The sequence below is a fragment of the Capricornis sumatraensis genome, chromosome 5, assembly GCF_032405125.1.
Source record: "Capricornis sumatraensis isolate serow.1 chromosome 5, serow.2, whole genome shotgun sequence".
Taxonomy (NCBI): Eukaryota; Metazoa; Chordata; class Mammalia; order Artiodactyla; family Bovidae; genus Capricornis; species Capricornis sumatraensis.
This window is the reverse complement of record NC_091073.1, coordinates 111,757,729-111,775,911: the sequence shown is the minus strand read 5'-3', so window position 1 is coordinate 111,775,911 and position 18,183 is coordinate 111,757,729. Positions and strand designations below refer to the sequence as shown.

The window sequence follows — 18,183 nt, the reverse complement described above, 5'->3', positions numbered from 1 at the left end:
AGTATATCATGAGAAATGCCAGGCTGGATGAAGCACAAGCTGGAATCAAGATTGCCGGGAGAAATATCCATAACCTCAGATACGCAGATGCTGCTGCTGCTGCTGCTAAGTCGCTTCAGTCGTGTCCAACTCTGTGCAATCCCACAGACGGCAGCCCACCAGGCTCCTCTGTCCCTGGGATTCTCCAGGCAAGAATACTGGAGTGGGCTGCCATTTCCGTCTCCAATGCATGCATGCATGCATGCTAAGTTGCTGCAGTCGTGTCCGACTCTGTGCGACCCTATGGACAGCAGCCCACCAGGCTCCTCTGTCCACACGATTCTCCAGGCAAGAATACTGGAGTGGGTTGCCATTTCCTTCTCTGCAGATATGCAGATGACATCACCCTTATGGCAGAAAGCAAAGACGAACTGAGAAGCCTCTTGATGAAAGTGAAAGAGGAGAGTGAAACAGTTGGCTTAAAACTCAACATTCAAAAAACTAAGATCATGGCATCCAGTCCCATCACTTCAAGGCAAATAGATGGGGAAAAAATGGAAACAGGGACAGACTATTTTAGGGGGCTCCACATGGACCGTCACTACAGCCATGAAATTAAAAGACACTTGCTCCTTGGAATAAAAGCTATGACTAACCTAGACAGCATTTTAAAAAGTAGAAACATTACTTTGCCAACAAAAGTCTGTCTAGTCAAAGCTATGGTTTTTCCAGTAGTCATGTATGCATGTGAGAGTTGGACTATAAAGAAAGCTGAGCACAGAAGAATTGATGCTTTTGAACTGTGGTGTTGGAGAAAACTCTTGAGAGTCCCTTGGACTGCAAGGAGATCAAAACAGTCAATGCTAAAGGAGATCAGTCCTGAATATTCATTGGAAGGACTGATGCTGAAGCTGAAGCTCCAATACTTTGGCCACCCGATGCGAAGAACTGACTCACTGGAAAAGACCCTGATGCTGGGCAAGACTGAAGCCAGAAGGAGGAGGGGATGACAGAGGATGAGATGGTTGGATGGCATCACCAATTCGATGGCCATGAGTTTGAACAAGCTACAGCATTTGGTGATGGACAGGAAAGCCTGGTGTGTGCAGTCCATGGGGTCACAAAGAGCTGGACATTGATTGAGAGACTGAACTGAACTCAAAAATAAGGCATAAAAAGATATGATAATGGAAAACAATAGCAAGAGGGTAGTTCTAAACCCAACCATATTAATAATCATTATTTGTGAATGATACATTGTATAAGTGGACTAAACATCTTAAAAATTAAGGCAGAGGCTGTCATAAAAAAACAAGATCCACCTATATGTGGTCTATAAAAACCCCATTCTAAATATAAAGTTGCTTGCGTCTTTTTCTGAAGACTGAGGAAGCCCTAACAAGCTGTAGCTCTGGCTTTTGCTTTCTCTCTGAAAAGCCATGGCCTCTGATGAATATGGACTTTACCAAAGGGGCAAGCCAAGTCTCGCTGCGTTCCTTACAACAAGCACTAAAAAGCCACATATTACCCCTGGGCTCTGGTTTCCTCAGTTCTCAAAATGGCCAACACTTTCAGGAAGCTTTCCAATGTAATGGCCTTATTAAATCCTGTTATAGATCAGGTTATGAATTACCAGAAACTACAATTTGTACCATGAATCTGATAATCTTTTTCTCCCTTCCAACTAAAACAAACAAACAAACAAACAAAACCCCATATTTTTATTCATCCATTCATCTGTCTTCCCAGGTGGTGCTAGTGGTAAAGAATCCGCCTGCCAATACAGGAGATTTAACTTGGGTTTGATTGCCGAGTTGGCAAGATCCCCTGGAGGAGAAAATGACAGTCCACTCCAGCATTTTTGCCTGAAAAATTCCATGGACAGAGGAACGTGGTGGGCTGCAGTCCACGGGGCTGCAAAAGAGTCGGACCCGACTAAGCATGTGAGAGAGTGCACAGAGACACACTCGTTAGCCAAACAGCTAACATGCATAAGTCAGCCGCCACGCCAGGGCCGTTGTTTACATAGATTTACACTGGCAAAACGAACCACTAGTTTCAGCGCCCAGGGAGCTCAAGACACTGTAGAGGAGACAGTCTGTAAACTCAAGTATAATTACATGTTGGGTTAAGAATAGTAATAAAAACACGGAATATATTAGGAGGTAGGTGTTAGGTCGATAATGTGGCCAAAGGACTCTGCATGGAGAAATAACGCTTAAGCCAAGACCTGGGTAGGATTCAGCCATAAAAACCAGCAAGAGGGTTTGCAGGCATGGGAACAGGATATGTAAAGACCTTGAGACAGAAGAATGTGTTGTGTCTAAGATGCTTGCAGGACCGGAGGTGAAGCGGGAGCCAGATCGTGCAGGGCTTTGGTAAGATGTTTTTATTTTCGTCCCAGTACAATGGGAAGTCATTAAAGCATATAAACAGCAGAGTCACATATGGCAATTTTCATGTTAAGACTCTCTCCCTAGAAAGTCTGTGGAGGATGGATTACAGTGGGATAGGATTGGAGACAGGAGATGCGTTTAGGAAGCTGTCACTAAAGAACAGGCCCAAGAGGAGAGGGGCTTGGATTGGTGATGATGGAGAGAAGTTAAAAGCTTTGAGATGCAAAGTTAAAGGCTTTGGAGGTTGAATGGTCACAGCTCATACGTAAGCTGTGAGGGAGAGCACAGAATCGAGGATGATTCCAACTGGGTGACTGATACAAAGAGGGGGAGACTTGGGGGTGTTACGGGTTTTCGGACGGGAATCGGAAGTTCCGTTTGAAAATAAGGCTAAGCTTGAAAAGTCTGAAAGCCAACAGGGCTTGCCCTTGCTGGTGAGCCCAAACCAAATGGGCCTTGGAGTAGCATATCTGAGAGTTCAGATCAGAAATTGTACCTCCCGACTAAAGAAGACAGATCTAACATCATCTTCTTGTCGCTTTTGTTCAGCTGCTCAGCTGTGTCCGACTCTTTTTGACCCCATGCACTGCAGCAACCAGGCTCCTCTGTCCTCCACTATCTCCCAGAGTTTGCTCAAATTCACGTCCATACTGTCTGGTGCATCTCTGATTCCAAATATGTCTTTCCCCGTCTCTGCTGCTTTTTGCTACCTCTCTTTGGAACTCTGCATGACACAGCCTAACTGAATGCCAGGCGGCCCAGGCAAGGCCCACGTTCCCTTGTATCAATTTAATAGCACATGCAGTGCCTCAGTTACAAGATAGAGATGATCAGAAGTCTTTTTGCAAGCTTAAAACGGGGTCTAGCAGCCCATCCTGTTCTACTGCCCCCCTGTCATTCCAACAAACTTTGCGACAGGTTTTGCTGGCCTAATTATTTCTCGGGTAATCAATCTAGTCTTCTATCACTTCATCTCTCTGTCCCACTTAAATGCACGCCTAATATTTCACCATCCCCTCCAGCAGGCAAAGGAAGCTGCTGGTAGCTTCCTACACTAGTGATCCTGCTCTTGACTGATACCAAGCAAAAGGAGACAGTGTAAACACAAGGGCAGGTCATCTTCAATTCCAAAGAGCTGGAATTGTCACTCTAATGTTAGTGGACCTTAAAGCTTGGTGCCCTAAGCACAGAGGAACCTGCTGACCATGATGTGACCTCACCTTTCACACGATTAACTGGCTCTGGAGGGGGTGGGTAACCAGGTCACAGGAGACGATGAAGGCATCAAACCCCAGGAGGACACGAGTCCATGTCCTGAAAGCAAGGAAAGAATAGTAACAAACTCACTCTGGTCAGAAGGCAGAGTTCTCTTTCCGTACCCTGAGGGCTCCTGGCAGAGCACCTTCTCCTGGGAGCCATGACCCTACACCTGGACATCAGAGAAATAATTGTAGTTTCACAGGAAGTGTTAAGAAATCATACAGAGAGATCCCATATTCCTTTGCCCCAGTGGTAACATCCTGCATAACTACAGTATAAAATCACACCAGGAAACTGATATTGATACAATCCACAGACCTTACTCAGATTTCACCAGTTTTTACACAGGCTCATTTGCATGTGTATGTACATATACTTGGGGCTTCCCTCGTAGCTCAGTTGGTAAAGAATCTGCCTGAAATATAGGAGACCTGGGTTGGATTCCTGGGTCGGGAAGATCCCCTGGAGAAGGAATTGGCAACCTTCTCCAAGATTCTTGCCTGGACTTGGCTTCCCCAGTGGCTCAGACAGTAAAGAATCTGCCTACAAAGTGGGAGACCTGAGTTTGATCCCTGGATCGGGAAGATCCGCTGGAGAAGGAAATGGCAACCCATTCCAGTATTCTTGCCTCGAGAGTCCCATATATATTTGACCCTTGAACAACGCAGAGGTCAGTCGAAATCCTCTGCACAGTGGAAAATCCATGCACAATTTATAATCAGCCTCTGTATCTGTGGCTTTTCCCTATGTGAGGTTCCACATCTGCCTATACACTATGGACCATGTAATTCTACAGTATTTATTATTTTTTTAAAAATCTGCACATTTACAAACTTGTACAGTTGAAACTCAAGCTGTTCCAGGGTCAACTCTGTTTTAGTGTGTGTCAGTCACTCAGTCGTGTCCGACTCTTTGTGACCCCACGTACTGTAGCCTGTCAGGCTCCTCTGTCCATAGGATTCTCCAGGCAAGGATACTGGAGTGGGTTGCCGTTCCCTTTTCCAGGGGATCTTCCCGACCCAGGGATCGAACCCTGGTCTCCTGCATTGCAGGCAGATTCTTTACTGCCTGAGCCCCCAGGGAAGCCCCCAACCCCGTTTAGTTCTATGCCATTTTATCTCAGTGTAGACTCATGCAACCACCACCACGGTCGGGATTCAGAACAGCTCCATCAGCGCTGCTCTCCTGCCCAGGAACAGCCACTTCCCTCCCTCCTCTGCTCTCTAACTCCTGGCGATGGTGATCAATTTCTGGTCAATGAACAATTACTGATCCTTGTGTGCAAGCCGCCATGCCAAGCCCAGGAGAATCTTGACATAGATATGAATGAAATAAACAGGAAAGCCCAGTGGTTACAAACGAGTACAGGCGGGAACCAGACTAACCGGGTTCAGCTCTTGGGTGTGCCGCTTACCAGCTCTGTGACCTTTGGCAAAGCACATAAGCTCTCTCTGTCAGTTTCTTCGTGATAAAATGGGGGTAATGACAGAACCTTCTGGGGCTGTGGAAATTCAGGGAGCTGATATTTGCAGAGCAGGTAGGAAGCGCCTGGTGTGAACAGATGTTTATTAAGGCGTAAGAACTCAGCGGCTGGTAGAGAGTTCACAGACTTCTCCTCTGGTGAGCCTGGGTTAGGTGGTATAACACATCGTTGGGAACAGGGCACAGCAAGAGCACGCAGGAAGGAGCAGTTCCTTCTGGCGCTGGAAAGCCAAGACAGGCTTCCCAGGAAAGAGAATACACGCGTTGGGCTTTGAAGTGTGAGTAAGACTTTGCCAGAAGTAAAAAGGGACTGGACGTTTCAGGCCTATAAACAATGTGATCTGTGGCCCAGAGGCATGAGAAGGCGAGGGCCATCCAGGGCGAGGTTGAGAAGGTTAGAACCAGAGGAGACTCTGAGGAGACAGGAGTGGGGGTGTAGGTCGGGGGAGACAGGAGAAGGGAGACACAGAGGCAGCCTGAGGGAAGGTCGGGGCCAGCTTTTGGGGTGAGTTCGAATGCCAGGCTCTAGTGAGCACCCAGCTTTGCAATCCTGGAGAGGGGCAGAAGGAGCAGAAAGGAAACCGTCTGCCTGTAAAACAGAGGTACATAGAGAGGGGATTTGGGTGGAAGGGAAAGCGCTTTGCAAATTACAAAAACACAAGCCACGGTGATATGAGCTGTCGCTGTTCAGTCACCAAGTCGTGTCTGACTCTTTGCAGCCCCATGGACTGTAGCCTGCCAGGCTCCTCGGTCCATGGCATTTCCCAGGCAAGAATACTGGAGTGGGTTGCCACTCCCTTCTCCAGGGGACCTTTCCGACCCAGGGATCAAACCTGCATCTCTTGCGCTGGTAGGTGGGCTTTTTTGGGTTTTTTTGTTTGTTTGTTTTCTTACCATCTGAGCCACCTGGGAAGCCCCTTATTATGAACACAGCCTAGTTAAAAACGAGCAGCAGCAACCACACTGCTTAGATAGACTCACTATTCTTGTTAGATGCAGAAAACCTTGAGAGTCTGGGGCATGGGGATTAGAAGTGATCAGGAGCATTCATGCCAGAACCTGTTTGCTCACTGCCGGGGCGGGTTCTGCTCTAAGCCAGGTGTTCCCAATGCCCATCACCAGCAACCTCCAAGCAGCCTTTCCTGGGGTTTCCCAAACAAAGCAGCTCCGCAGAGACTCTAGCAGCCCCCAGTGTCTCCCCCGGTCACGGCCACCCTCAGCTTTGTCGCAGTGAGCCCAAGGCATTCATCTGATTGTCCAGCCACGTGCCTTCTTCAGGTTCAGGACATCCTGTTCCCCTTTGCCCTCCTCTGCCTTGGGCGGTGCTGTCCTCCTGGTTGCTTCCTGGGGCCCTGACCTCCCTAGTTTGCAGGGACTGTGAGCTCCTGACCCAAGGGCCTGTTCACATTTCTGCCTTTCACAACTGCGCTCTTGCCTCTGGTGCCAGGACTTCCAATGACCTGTTGCCCTGTACTCCTGTGGAGGGATGGAGGCCAAGAATGAATTACCCTGTGTTTCTGCTTTGAAAACGTTTCTCAGTCAACCACCTTCTACTGGTTATTTTCCTCATTATAGAGAAGGAGGGAGGAAGGACAGATAATGCTTATTTCACGTGTTTAAACTAACTGTGGGAGAAGGAAATGGCAACCCACTCCAGTGCTCTTGCCTGGAGAATCCCAGGGACGGAGGAGCCTGGTGGGCTGCCGTCTATGGTGTCACACAGAGTCGGACACGACTGAAGCGACTTAGCAGCAGCAGCAAATTAACTGTATGGTTAACTCCACATAAACTAAAAAAAAAAAAAAAAAAGATTAATTATATTCTTTAGTAGCATCAGATCTCTTCTTTTTTGATGTCATTCTACCAAGGAGAAGAAAAGAGGTTGGAATAAATGGCTCTTCCTAAAAGGATACAGTTGGTGGTTTACAGTTTGGCTCTGAAAACTAAGGACAACCCCCTCCCCTACCCCTACAGGAAACCCTTCCCTCTAAACGAGGTTTCGTACATGAACTTGCCTAAAGATCATGAAGATGCCTTATACCAAGAATTAGAAATAAATATTTCCAAGTACCCCAAAATAGAAGTTTTTGCCCTCCCAATAAAGAGCAGTCCCCCTTCTCTGCCTTCTTCCCTTGAAACTTCTCTGTGAAAGATGGAACTCTTCACAGCATATATTATAAAAACACTCCCTCTCAACCAAACACATCAAGACACACCCCCAAGCCTCCTTAGACTAAATTCACATACAGTAACTAAATCAAATGTTCCTGTAAATTAACAAACAAAACCATACCAGTTTTGAAAAGCCATAAAACAGCAAGGCAAGACTATTATTGAAGGAAAAATGGAAAGAAGAAGAAAGAAAGAGAACTTCAATTTCCCGAATGTCATAGCCCAAGCCTAATAAATTCAATCATTTATGTATTTAGAAAATGCCAACATCTTCTTACTTCAATCTGTATTTTCACTTTTGGCCAAAGAATTATTAATAAAATCACAAACTCTAAAAAAAAGAGAGAAAATGCCAACATCTTCAATTCCCTAAGCCTCAGAGAAAAACCCTTTTATACAATTAGACCTCATATTTTTCCAAGTTTTGTGCAAGGGTGGCAGCCAGTCTATGGGTAATTCAGTCTTTGCTCTTCTGACCTTCACCCAGGCAGAGGGCAACCAGAGAGAAAATACAACATAAATGATGGCAGGGAAGGATGATTTATTCTTAATTTAATGAGATAGGATAGCCTAATATTAAGAGATTAACTCTGCACTACAGCAGACACCCACCTCAGTAAAGGACAGAAGGTCCTTCCCCCACAAAGACCCCGTACCACCCACTTTCCCCACTCCCATCCCCAGGATGGTTTCAGTTGACATTGTTTTTGCAGATCTACCAAGTAGACACTTGGTAACTCTAACGTGAATAAGAATCACCTGAGAGGCAGACTTTATTTTGGGGGGCTCCAAAATCACTGCAGATGGTGATTGCAGCCATGAAATTAAAAGACGCTTACTCCTTGGAAGAAACGTTATGACCAACCTAGATAGCATATTCAAAAGCAGAGACATTACTTTGCCAACTAAGGTCCATCTAGTCAAGGCTATGGTTTTTCCTGTGGTCATATATGGATGTGAGAGTTGGACTGTGAAGAAGGCTGAGCGCCAAAGAATTGATACCTTTGAACTGTGTTGTTGGAGAAGACTCTTGGGAGTCCCTTGGACTGCAAGGAGATCCAACCAGTCCATTCTGAAGGAGATCAACCCTGGGATTTCTTTGGAAGAAATGATGCTAAAGCTGAAAGTCCAGTACTTTGGCCACCTCATGCAAAGAGTTGACTCATTGGGAAAGACTCTGATGCTGGGAGGGATTGGGGGCAGGAGGCGAAGGGGACGACAGAGGAGATGGCTGGATGGCATCACTGACTCGATGGACCTGAGTCTGAGTGAACTCTGGGTGTTGGTGATGGACAGGGAGGCCTGGTGTGCTGCAATTCATGGGGTCACAAAGAGTCAGACATGACTGAGCGACTGAACTGAGCTGAGAGGCTTGTTACACTTTCTAGATGCCTCTCTGGACCGACCAATTAAAATGTCTGGGAATGGGGCCTGGAAGCTACATTTTAAACAAATTCCCAAAGAAATTCTGATCCAAGGGGTTTCAGCAAAGGCTCCTTGAAAAACACAAGGTCAAAAGAGAGGATACAGTTGGGACACGTGGGTGTGGGCAGCAGGCGAGCTGAGGCTTCAGAGAAAAGGTCCAGACCTCGGAAGTCTCCTCTCCTGGTCAGGGAGCTTGGTTTTTATCACACAGGCGGGCAGGGGGCACCACAGAGTTTAAGCAGGGCTGTGACACAGTAGCAATGCCTCTCCCTCACCTTCAGCGCACAGATCTGTGTTACCCACTCCAGGAAGGCCTTTCCTGACCCCGCCCCCAATCCGAGTCCAGCAGAGCCTCCTGCTCCTCTGTGAATCCTTCTAACCCACCACTGCCCTCCCTGTGGAATGGACACTGTTCCTTGTCTTGTGTCCTTGTTCTAATCCCCTCTCGGCCAGTAAGCTTCTGCACCAGGCCTGGCAGACAGTGTCCTATAAAAGTTTAATCCGGCAGACGACTGTATTCCATTTACCACCATGTCACCAAACAGCGACTTTTCACAAACAAAGCCACTTAGCTGCTCTCTCTTTCTTGCTCACATGGCCTGGATTTCTACCTGAAACTGGTCCCAAACTTTAAACCGCTTATTTACCTGAGGATATTGCTCTTACCGGAGTCAGAATGAAACACCAGAGGGCCTGGAATTTTGATCATGTTATCACAAAATTAACTCGCTCATATGTCTATATTTTAGAACGGCCAGGCTTCCAAAGTTCACACGTATATCCAAGCACCTCAAAAGAATTTAAGGCACAGAAAAAAGCATACCAACAGGTGATTACAGCCTGAAAGCACACGCTGTCCAGAGTCTTTTCAATCCTAAAAGCAAAACACCTGGATTCGGTCCTGGACGGCCCCCCACCCCCACCCCCAAGCACCTGTTTCAATTTGGCCATCACCTCCCACTCAAGCGCAGATGGGAGGACGACGCCGTGAGAATTTTAAATTCTTAAATTCTTTTATAAAGAAGGCAAGAAATGTTCGGTGAACGAAGAGTCACAAAGATCGCGCCTGTAGGATCTTTGTTCTGTGTCCTCCGCCCATTTTCGGCGAATAAAAGTGGTCTCAAGCGGGTGAAAACTGAGGCCAAAACTTTGAGCAGCACACAGGCCTCCCCGCGTTCCGCCCGCTTACCTGTGGCCTCCGGGGCTCCTGCAACTGTGTCCATCCGAGACGTGTAGACTTCGCCGTGTGGTCTGGCTTCTTCTAGCTCGGGGCTCTAGGGAACCTCCCAATCGGCACGGGGTCTTGGGGGCTTAGGCTTGGGGGAACCTCAGTGCAGCAGTGGTTTGGGGCTCCCAGGATAAGTGGCTCCCTAAGTCGCCTTCCCAGGTTCCCAAGGAAGGACTCCGTCTCAAGGCGCAAGCCGCCACCGGAGCCCAGTGCCAAGGCCGGCCTTGGGAGATGGTGGGCGCTGGTGACCTCTGCAGCCTCCTGGAGGCGGGCTGTCGCCCACGCCCCGCGTGCATCGCCCCCCAGCCCCAGGGAGCGGCCGCACCCGCCCCTCCCAGCCGCGGCGGGGGCGGGCAGCTGCGTGGCCCCCGGGCCTCGCGCCCTGCAGCTGCCCCGCGCGCCGCCCTCCCGGGCGGGCCTCGCGGACGCACACCTGCCCGCGCGCGAGGCTTCTTTAGGCGGCGGGCAGGCGGGCGGCCCCGTGCGGCAGTCCAGGCCATGGAGCCCACCCGGGAGCGCGGCCCGGAGTTGCGGGGTGAGTGCGCGGGACCCCGGGGGCCCAGCGGCCAGGCCTCTAGAGCTCGGGAGGGAGGGTCGGGGCTGGGAACTGAGGGGGATTCGAGGGGCTGTGGCGGGCCAGGGAGCCTGCCCCACGGCACCCTTCCGTTTTGGGGTTCTGATCTCTCTACACACAGAGAAGGAAAGCAGGGTTGAGGCTCTGCTGTTCTAGGTTCCAAGACCCATCACCGTTCTTACCAGGGCCTATCACCCTGATTTGTTCTTCAGTCGCTCAGTCGTGTCCGACTCTTTGCGACCCCATGAACTGTAGCCCACCAGGCTCTTCTGTCCATGGAATTCTCCAGGGAAGGATACTCTAGGCAAAGGAGTGCCATTCCCTTCTCCAGTGGGTCTTCCTGACTCAGGGTTGGAACCAGGTCTGTTGCATTGGCAGGCGGATTCTTTACCGCTGAGCCACTTCAGGAAAGCTATCACTCTGATCCATTGCCTTTAGTGACCACCTACTATGTACCAGGTTTGCTAGGCTCCAGTGCTCCAAAATTACTGTAAAAGCAGTGTGTCCTTCTTCCGCATCCCCATCCGGCCTCTTGGCTTAGTTATGGAGTAGAAGCCTGCAAACCCTGGTCACCAGCTTGTACACTAGGGAACAATCTGATAAAGCACCTTAGGCCTGTGACCTACATCTTTACATGTTGTTAGAAAGCTGTTCCTTAAGCTAGTCAATCTCATGCAACTTTCATTAACAACAAAATAGAACAGAAAAACTCGCTCTTGGAAACTTCACTGATGGTCCAGAGGTTAAGACTTGGCGCTTCCAATGCAGGGGGCCTGGGTAGACCCTAGTGGAGGAACCAAGATCCCACATGCTGTGGGGGCCAAAACAAAACACCAGTGAGTATCCACTTAAAAATATTCAAAAAATTAAAAAAAAAATTCCAGTTTTGTAAGAAATAACACAGCAGCTCCTATACCTGAGAGAGTTCTGGAGGTTATGAAGAACCTGGGAGGGAAATGAGGGGCAGGTTGGTGACCCTCGGAAGGGCTCCATCTAGTGAACAAGAGCCCTGCGCTGTGAGTTTGGGCAAGTCATTGAACTCTGCCATCTGCGTTTCGTCATCTGTTAGAGGGAGAGATGCCTATGTCTTCCTCACAGGGATTAAATATAGACTGGACTGATCTCTGAAATGTGTTTAGCACCACGCCCAGGACCTGGTAAACTCATGATCAATCAGTCATAGCTCAGAAAAGGACAGACAAGCTGAAGGCTGAGTGATGGGAACGTTCAGTGCCCGTCAGGTCAGCTGTAAAAGGGAGGCTGGCCTGGGCTCCAGGCCCTTGGCTGAGGTCCCGCTTTGCAGGGAGGGGATGAGGGTGTGTATAGGAGTGAGGAAAGTCACTGAGGAAAGAGCCAGTTCTGTGGGAGATGAGGGTAGACATTCCTGTTAGCTCCCCTTTGATGTTCTTGTCTGGGCCCCCGGACACCACTCAGTCCTGCCGTGTCCCTGCTCAGCCCTGACGCTGTGTCCGGAGCAGGACCAGGATCCAGTCTGATCAGCTGCAGAGTCTCCGTCTCAAACTCACAATCCAGGTGTCTGGGAGAAAACTGGGAACTCCCAGGGAGTAAGTTCCTCCCAAATTAGGATCGCTCCCCCACCATCTAGTTTCACAAGCTCAGACCCCTCATGGTAGCATCTGCGTGCTTTCGCTTTTCCAAGCTGTGTATGTACCTATGTGTTAGTAGCTCAGTCGTATCTGACTCTTTGTTACCCCATGAACTGTAGCCTGCCAGGCTTCTCTGTCCATGGAATTCTCCGGGCAAGAAGGATTCCCTCATGTGATCCTCACAGTAGCCGAGTTAGGAAGGCACGCCTGGAACTGTTACCGCATTTGCTAAGTAGACAAGTGAAAGCTTAAGGTCAAACAGGACAGCAGCTGCAAACCAGGGAGGAGCACGTTCCCCTGGGCCAGGCTCTTCCTTCTCCTGGGCTGAAGTTGGGGTGCTGGCTCTCCACAGGCCAGGGGGGTGGAGGCAAGTCCCCTGCTGCCAGGCTGGAGGAGGACGAGGAAGCCCTGCAGAGGTCAGCCCCCTACACTCAGGACGCCCCAGGCAAGGCCATGCCTCTTTCCTGCACCATCTCTGGGGAGAAGCGGCCGTCAGAGGCTCCTGGGGAAGGGGCTGGGGCTGGGAAAGCCTGCCAGAGGCCCAGCCCAGGGGCTCTCCACGAAGACAGGAGCCTAGCCTCGCCTAGACCCCAGCCTCAGGGGCAAGGGCCTCCCTTCCCAGGGACAGAGGGGAGGCTGGGGAAGAGGCCCTACTCTCCAGCCACCGGCGAGCAGAAGAAGCCTAGGGATGTGGGTCCGGCCTCGACGGCATCTCCCAGCAGCGCTAACCCGGCCCGGGCCGCGTACAACCCGGTGCCTTGTGGGTTAGGCCGGGGGTCCTGCCATGTGGCCAACCTCCTCAACACACTGGCCCAGAACAACCAAAACCTGGAGAAGGAGAAGAGGTCCCCGGAAGTGACCTGCCAGGTCCGGAAGAAGACCCGCACCCTGTACCGCTCGGGTAAGTCCCTGAGGTGGGAGGAAACCCGAGGGACCTGGTGTCAATCTCTGGGAACGTGGCCCCAGGAGACGGGAGTGCAGTTGGCTTATGCATCACCTTGGCTGGAACATCTCTTGACCTATGCAGGGCCATGACTTCTGACCCTCAGAGGGAAAGGTTGCATTTTCTTATCGGAACATGGAAGAAACAGGAAAGTAACCACCAGGCAGCTCCCTGCCACAGAGCCCGAGCCAGAGAAGGCCCCAGCCCACTGGGGGAACTTAGCCACCAGGCTGTGGGAGGCCCTTGCGCTCGGGACAGCGGTCCCGCCTGGAAGGCGTGTGTTTCTCCTCTGCTTCCTCATCACTGGTGTTCATCCTCAAAGCCAGTGTTTTCTTCTTCCAGACCAGCTGGAGGAGCTAGAAAGGCTCTTCCAAGACGACCACTATCCAGATAGCGATAAGCGCCGGGAGATCGCCCAGACGGTGGGGGTCACCCCCCAGCGCATCATGGTAAAGGGTGCTGACTCCCCTGATCTGGGGGTGGAGGGGAGCCCACATGCCGGGACTCTGGGGGAGCTTAGCAAGTACTCGGCAGCTCCCCAACAGGGGCTGGAGCGAGGCCTCAGCCAGGGCTGTGTTTTTGCCTGTTTCCACCTGGCCGCAGACTTAGAGGAAGCAGGGAGGTGATTCAGACCCCATCTAGATGAACCCTTCATGCCAGTCTGAGTGGTGCAGGGACCTCCTCGGTCACAGTCATCATGGGCCAGCGGGCCCAAGCCTCAGGCTCTGCCCTGCTCTTCAGGCTCTTCAGGTGTCTCTTCCCCTACAGGTGTGGTTCCAGAATCGCCGGGCCAAGTGGCGAAAAATGAATGGGAAGGAGAATAAGGACGCACCTGCAGGTCCCGCCCTTACCCCAGCCCCCGCCAGCAACCAGTGCAGGTAAGACTCTCCTCTTCCTGGCCCCTCCCCATGGGCAGGACGTGGGGTCTAAGCTGGGATCCTGGAGTCTAGAAGGGGGAAGGTGCTGGAAGGCTAGGCACATAATGGGGCATGTGTGTGTGAGTCGCTTAGCCAAGTTCACCTCTCTGCAACCCCATGGACTGTAACCTACCAGGCTCCTCTGTCCGTGGGATGTCCCAGGCAAGAATACTGGAACGGAAGGCCATTCCCTTCTCAGGAGCTTCTCCCAACCCAGGGATTGAACCCGGGTCTCCCACATCTCAGGCGGCTTCTTTACGGTCCGAGCCAGAGTTGTTGGCTGATATTTAGAGGGATTTGGACCAGGTGGGATTGGGACTTGCCAGTGCCTCGTAGGGAGACAGAGCTTGAATGTGTGGGTCCCTTTCCCTACATGGAAGCTCCGGTCATAGACCAGGGTCTCCTTGACCTGCAGTCTCTGATCTGTCTGCCTCCAGCTCTGTGGCCGAGCTGCCACCTACCGAGTCCACGATCCTGGAGCCTGGGACCCTCCCTCAGGATTCCCTTCCAGGTGAGCCGACCCCCTTCTGAGGGTTGTCTGGGGAAGACGGCAAAGTCAAAGGGCTCTTTCTTGGAAGACCTGGGAGCGGCCAGAGCTCTCCACGGTTTTGTTCAGTGAGGCCCCTTTGGGGGGCCCAGGCCTCTTGCACTCTAACCCCCTCCAGCATTGCCAAGGCTGTGACCCTCCCCCGCCGCATTGTCTTACTCTCACAACCCCCGTGGACTTCTGTTCCCAGAGCCGTCCATGCTGCTGAAGTCTGACCAGACTCTGGGCCCAAACCTGCAGAATGAGGGCCCCCAGAGAAGGCCTGTGACACCCCCACTCTTCAGCCCCCCACCTGTCCGAAGAGCCAACCTTCCTTTTCCGCTCGGCCCTGTGCATGCCCCCCAGCTGATGCTGGATACCCTGAGCAGTGACAGCAGCCACAAGGATGGCCCTTGTGGGTTGTGGGGAACAAGGTACTTGTCTGCCATTTCACGGGGGCCATACTGAGCTATCCTGGGGGAGGCACAGAAGGAGGAAAGATGGATGGAGCTTGGGAGTGGAGAGGGTAACTGAGAGATGGGGTTTCCCCGCCCCCTAGACAAGAATACTGGAGTGGGTTGCAATTCCATCCTCCAGAGGATCTTCCTGACCCAGGGATTGAACCTGGGTCTCCTGCATTGCAGACGGATTCTTTACCGTCTAAGCCACCAGGGAAGCCCCGAGAGAAACAAGGAGTTAGTAAATGTAGTGAGGGTTAAAGGGTGAGGGGATGGGGAGGGGAAGGATCGGGACATCACAGCTGTAGAGGAGAAGAGGGTGAGAAGCTGGAGCAGGAAGAGGAGGAGGCCGCAGGCCTGGGGTTTGTGGAGAGGCAGGTCGGGGGAAGGGCATGGTAGACATGAAACCATCGGAGCCTCAGGAAGTTCTTCTCTGTCCCCACAGCATCACTCCACCCCCTGCCTGCTCATACTTAGAGGATCTGGAGACCCAGGAGTACCAACCCAGCAGCAGCCAGCCAGGACCGTTCTCCTTCTCCCAGGCGCCACAGACCCAGTTCTTCCAACACCCGCAGCCCCAGTTTCCATACCTGCACCCCTTCCCTTTGCCCAGCTCGCTGACTCCGCCGCTGCCCGAAGACCCTCTCTTTGCCTTGTCCAGTGGCCCTGGCGGGGGCTCATCCCAGGGCTATTTCCCAGGCCCTCCATCGGGGCCCGTCCTGCTGCAGCCGCTAGCCGGGAACGTGGGTGAGTCGGGGCTGGAAGAGAAACCCCCCCACAGTGTTTGAGGAGGGTGAGAGGGGACAGAGCCCCAGGACGGGGGTTATCTTGGTGAAGCTCTTCGTCCTCCAGTTTCCTGGAGGTTTCAGAGCAGAATAAGAGAGAGCTTTGTGTATGTGTTAGTTACTTAGTCGTGTCCGACTCTTTGCAACCCCAGAGACTGTTGCCCACCAGGCTTCTCCATCCATGGGATTCTCCAGGCAAGAACACTGGAGTAGGTTACCATTTCCGTCTCCCAAAGGAACTATAGAAAGAAAGTGAAGTCGCTCAGTCATGTCCGACTCTTTGCAACCCCATAGACTGTAGCTTACCAGGCTCCTCCATCCATGGAATTTTCCAGGCAAGAGTACTGGAGTGGATTGCCATTTTCTTCTCCAAGTGAGAGAGCTTTGGAGGGAGGCAAAGCCAAGCATGGAGTCCAGCTCAGTCGTCACTAGTTCTCCTGAGCTTCCTGGATTCTGAAGTGGGAATACCATTCCCATCTCTTTGAGGGCTTGGTGAGGACTAGGAGTGACGGGCGTGAAACACTCAGAGTAGATGGCAGCTGATGGGAGTGTCCGAGGGGCCACCTGGACCCGGGATATCCTGGAGTTACCGCCCTAGGAGACTCAGAAGAAGAAGGGGGAGAAGACTCTGGTTCCTGGGCTCCTCTCGCTCGTGTGAGGGGGCGCCCGGCCCGCAGTGCGTTGTGTGTCACTGTGCCCCAACCCCAGGCCCTCGAGATATGGGGGGTGGGTGCCTGGTCCTGAGGGGAGGCCCACTCTGGGGTCCTGGCCCGTGTCTCTGTGGAGCAGGGAGGGGCTCCGTCGCCGAGACTGCGCTGGGGCCCCTTCATGCCGCGCGCTCTGTGCTTGGCCCCACAGGTGCGGTGCCCTGGGCCGACCCCTGCCTGCCAGACTCGCCGTTCCCCAGCGCCTTCTGCCTGCAGGCTCTGGGAGGCCCCCCAGGAGGGGACAGCTGCTTCCTGGACCTGTTTGCCGCTCCCTACGCGCAGGCTTCGGGAAGGCCGCCTTCCCCGGGCCTCACCCAGATGCCGGAGAGCACCCCGCCTGCAGCGGGAAGACCCCTGCTCGGCCAGGCCCAGGAGGAACCACCGGCCGCCCCAGGGGAGCGGCCCCCGGCCCCCAAAGAAGAAGACAAGAGTAGCCATGGCCCCTAGTCGTGGAGCCAAGAACCCAGAGCCCGTCCTGCCAGAGACGGCTGGAGCACCCCGGAGGAGACGGGGCTCGAAGCTGAAGGAGAGACTGGACTCCAGGGCTCATTTTGCCAAATGCTGATTTGAGAAGGAGGAGGCCTGGCCCGCCCATCCTTCCCCTACACCTCCGGATGGTGGTCCTGGAGAAATGGAGTGGGGCTGTGTCGCCTCTGACGGTTGCGTCCGTTTATGTTGTTTGCTCTCCTTGCTCCACAGATGAGCCAGTGGCCTTCATAAGCAGTAAACTGTCTCCTCTTGGGTTTCTCTCTCTGTAGTCACTTGTCTCCCTTCTCACGCTAGTGAAGACCATCGTGTTCTTCACTGCCACCCACTCAGCTGGGCAGCTGTGTCGCGGGCAGCTCAGGAGGCACTGACCCCCTGGGGCAGGATCTCGTGGAGCCTGGCATCCTTCTGGGGCCCGTCTCTCCTGCTGCGTAAGGAATGGGGCCTCCTGGGCCTTGTGTTTGGTCCTATCTTTAAACCATGTTCTTGTCTCAAACCCAGAAGTGAGCCTGAACAAACCTGAGCCTGGGACTTTTTCTGGAATTTGGGCCCTCCAGAGATGGTAGCTCTCAGCCTGTAAAGAATCTGCCTGCAAGGCAGGAGACCGGGGTTCGATCCCTGGGTAGGGAAGATTCCCCCTAGAGAAGGGAATGGCAACCCACTCCAGTATTCTTGCCTGGAGAACCCCATGGACAGCGGAGCCTGGCAGGCTACAGTCCATGGGGTCAAAAAGAGTCAGACATGACTGATGCAACTAACCCTTAACTAGGGATAGGATGATGAGAGAAGCTTGAGGCTATTTAGGTCAAGTCTCTAGAATTGTGAACCATGACTTATTTTCCCAGAGCTCTTCTTTTTCTGAGTAGAGAAAGGATTGGGTAGGAATGAGGGGGTGGGAAGACCAAGAAGAGGATGCTCATATATATATATATATATATGTATGTATTTATGTATGTTTATTTAGTACCCACATCTGATGACCCTGCAGGCTTCCCTAGTGGCTCGGGCAATAAAGAGTCTGCCTGCAATGCAGGAGGTGCAGGTTCCATCCCTGGGTCAGAAAGATCTCCTGGAGAAGGGAATGGCAACCCATTCCAGTGTTCTTGCCTGGAAATTTCCATGGACAGAGGAGCCTGGCGGGCTACAGTCTATGGAGTCGCAAAGAGTTGGACACAACTGAGCAATGAACACACACACTTCTGATGACCCTGCAGTGTCCAAATAAGTAGAATTTCAGG

General features: G+C 52.0%; 1 protein-coding gene across 1 annotated transcript; it reads left to right on the top strand.

The window, feature by feature from the left end:
* Positions 1 to 10,173: 10,173 nt before the first annotated feature.
* On the top strand, positions 10,174 to 16,906 carry NOBOX (NOBOX oogenesis homeobox). Its single transcript, XM_068972443.1, has 8 exons — positions 10,174 to 10,477; positions 12,476 to 13,024; positions 13,409 to 13,515; positions 13,835 to 13,944; positions 14,421 to 14,494; positions 14,721 to 14,943; positions 15,413 to 15,714; positions 16,611 to 16,906. Exons 1-8 carry the CDS (start codon positions 10,174 to 10,176, stop codon positions 16,904 to 16,906), a joined length of 1,965 nt encoding a protein of 654 aa, XP_068828544.1.
* The last annotated feature ends 1,277 nt before the right edge of the window (positions 16,907 to 18,183 follow it).

What these genes read in the sequence shown, in the direction of transcription:
- NOBOX (XM_068972443.1), top strand. Translation starts at nt 10,174, where the DNA reads ATGGTGGGCGCTGGTGACCTCTGCAGCCTCCTGGAGGCGGGCTGTCGC. An exon ending in CCGCACCCTGTACCGCTCGG is followed by an intron (nt 13,025 to 13,408) that starts GTAAGTCCCTGA and finishes TTCTTCTTCCAG; the next exon opens with ACCAGCTGGAGGAGCTAGAA. An exon ending in GCCGCTAGCCGGGAACGTGG is followed by an intron (nt 15,715 to 16,610) that starts GTGAGTCGGGGC and finishes TTGGCCCCACAG; the next exon opens with GTGCGGTGCCCTGGGCCGAC.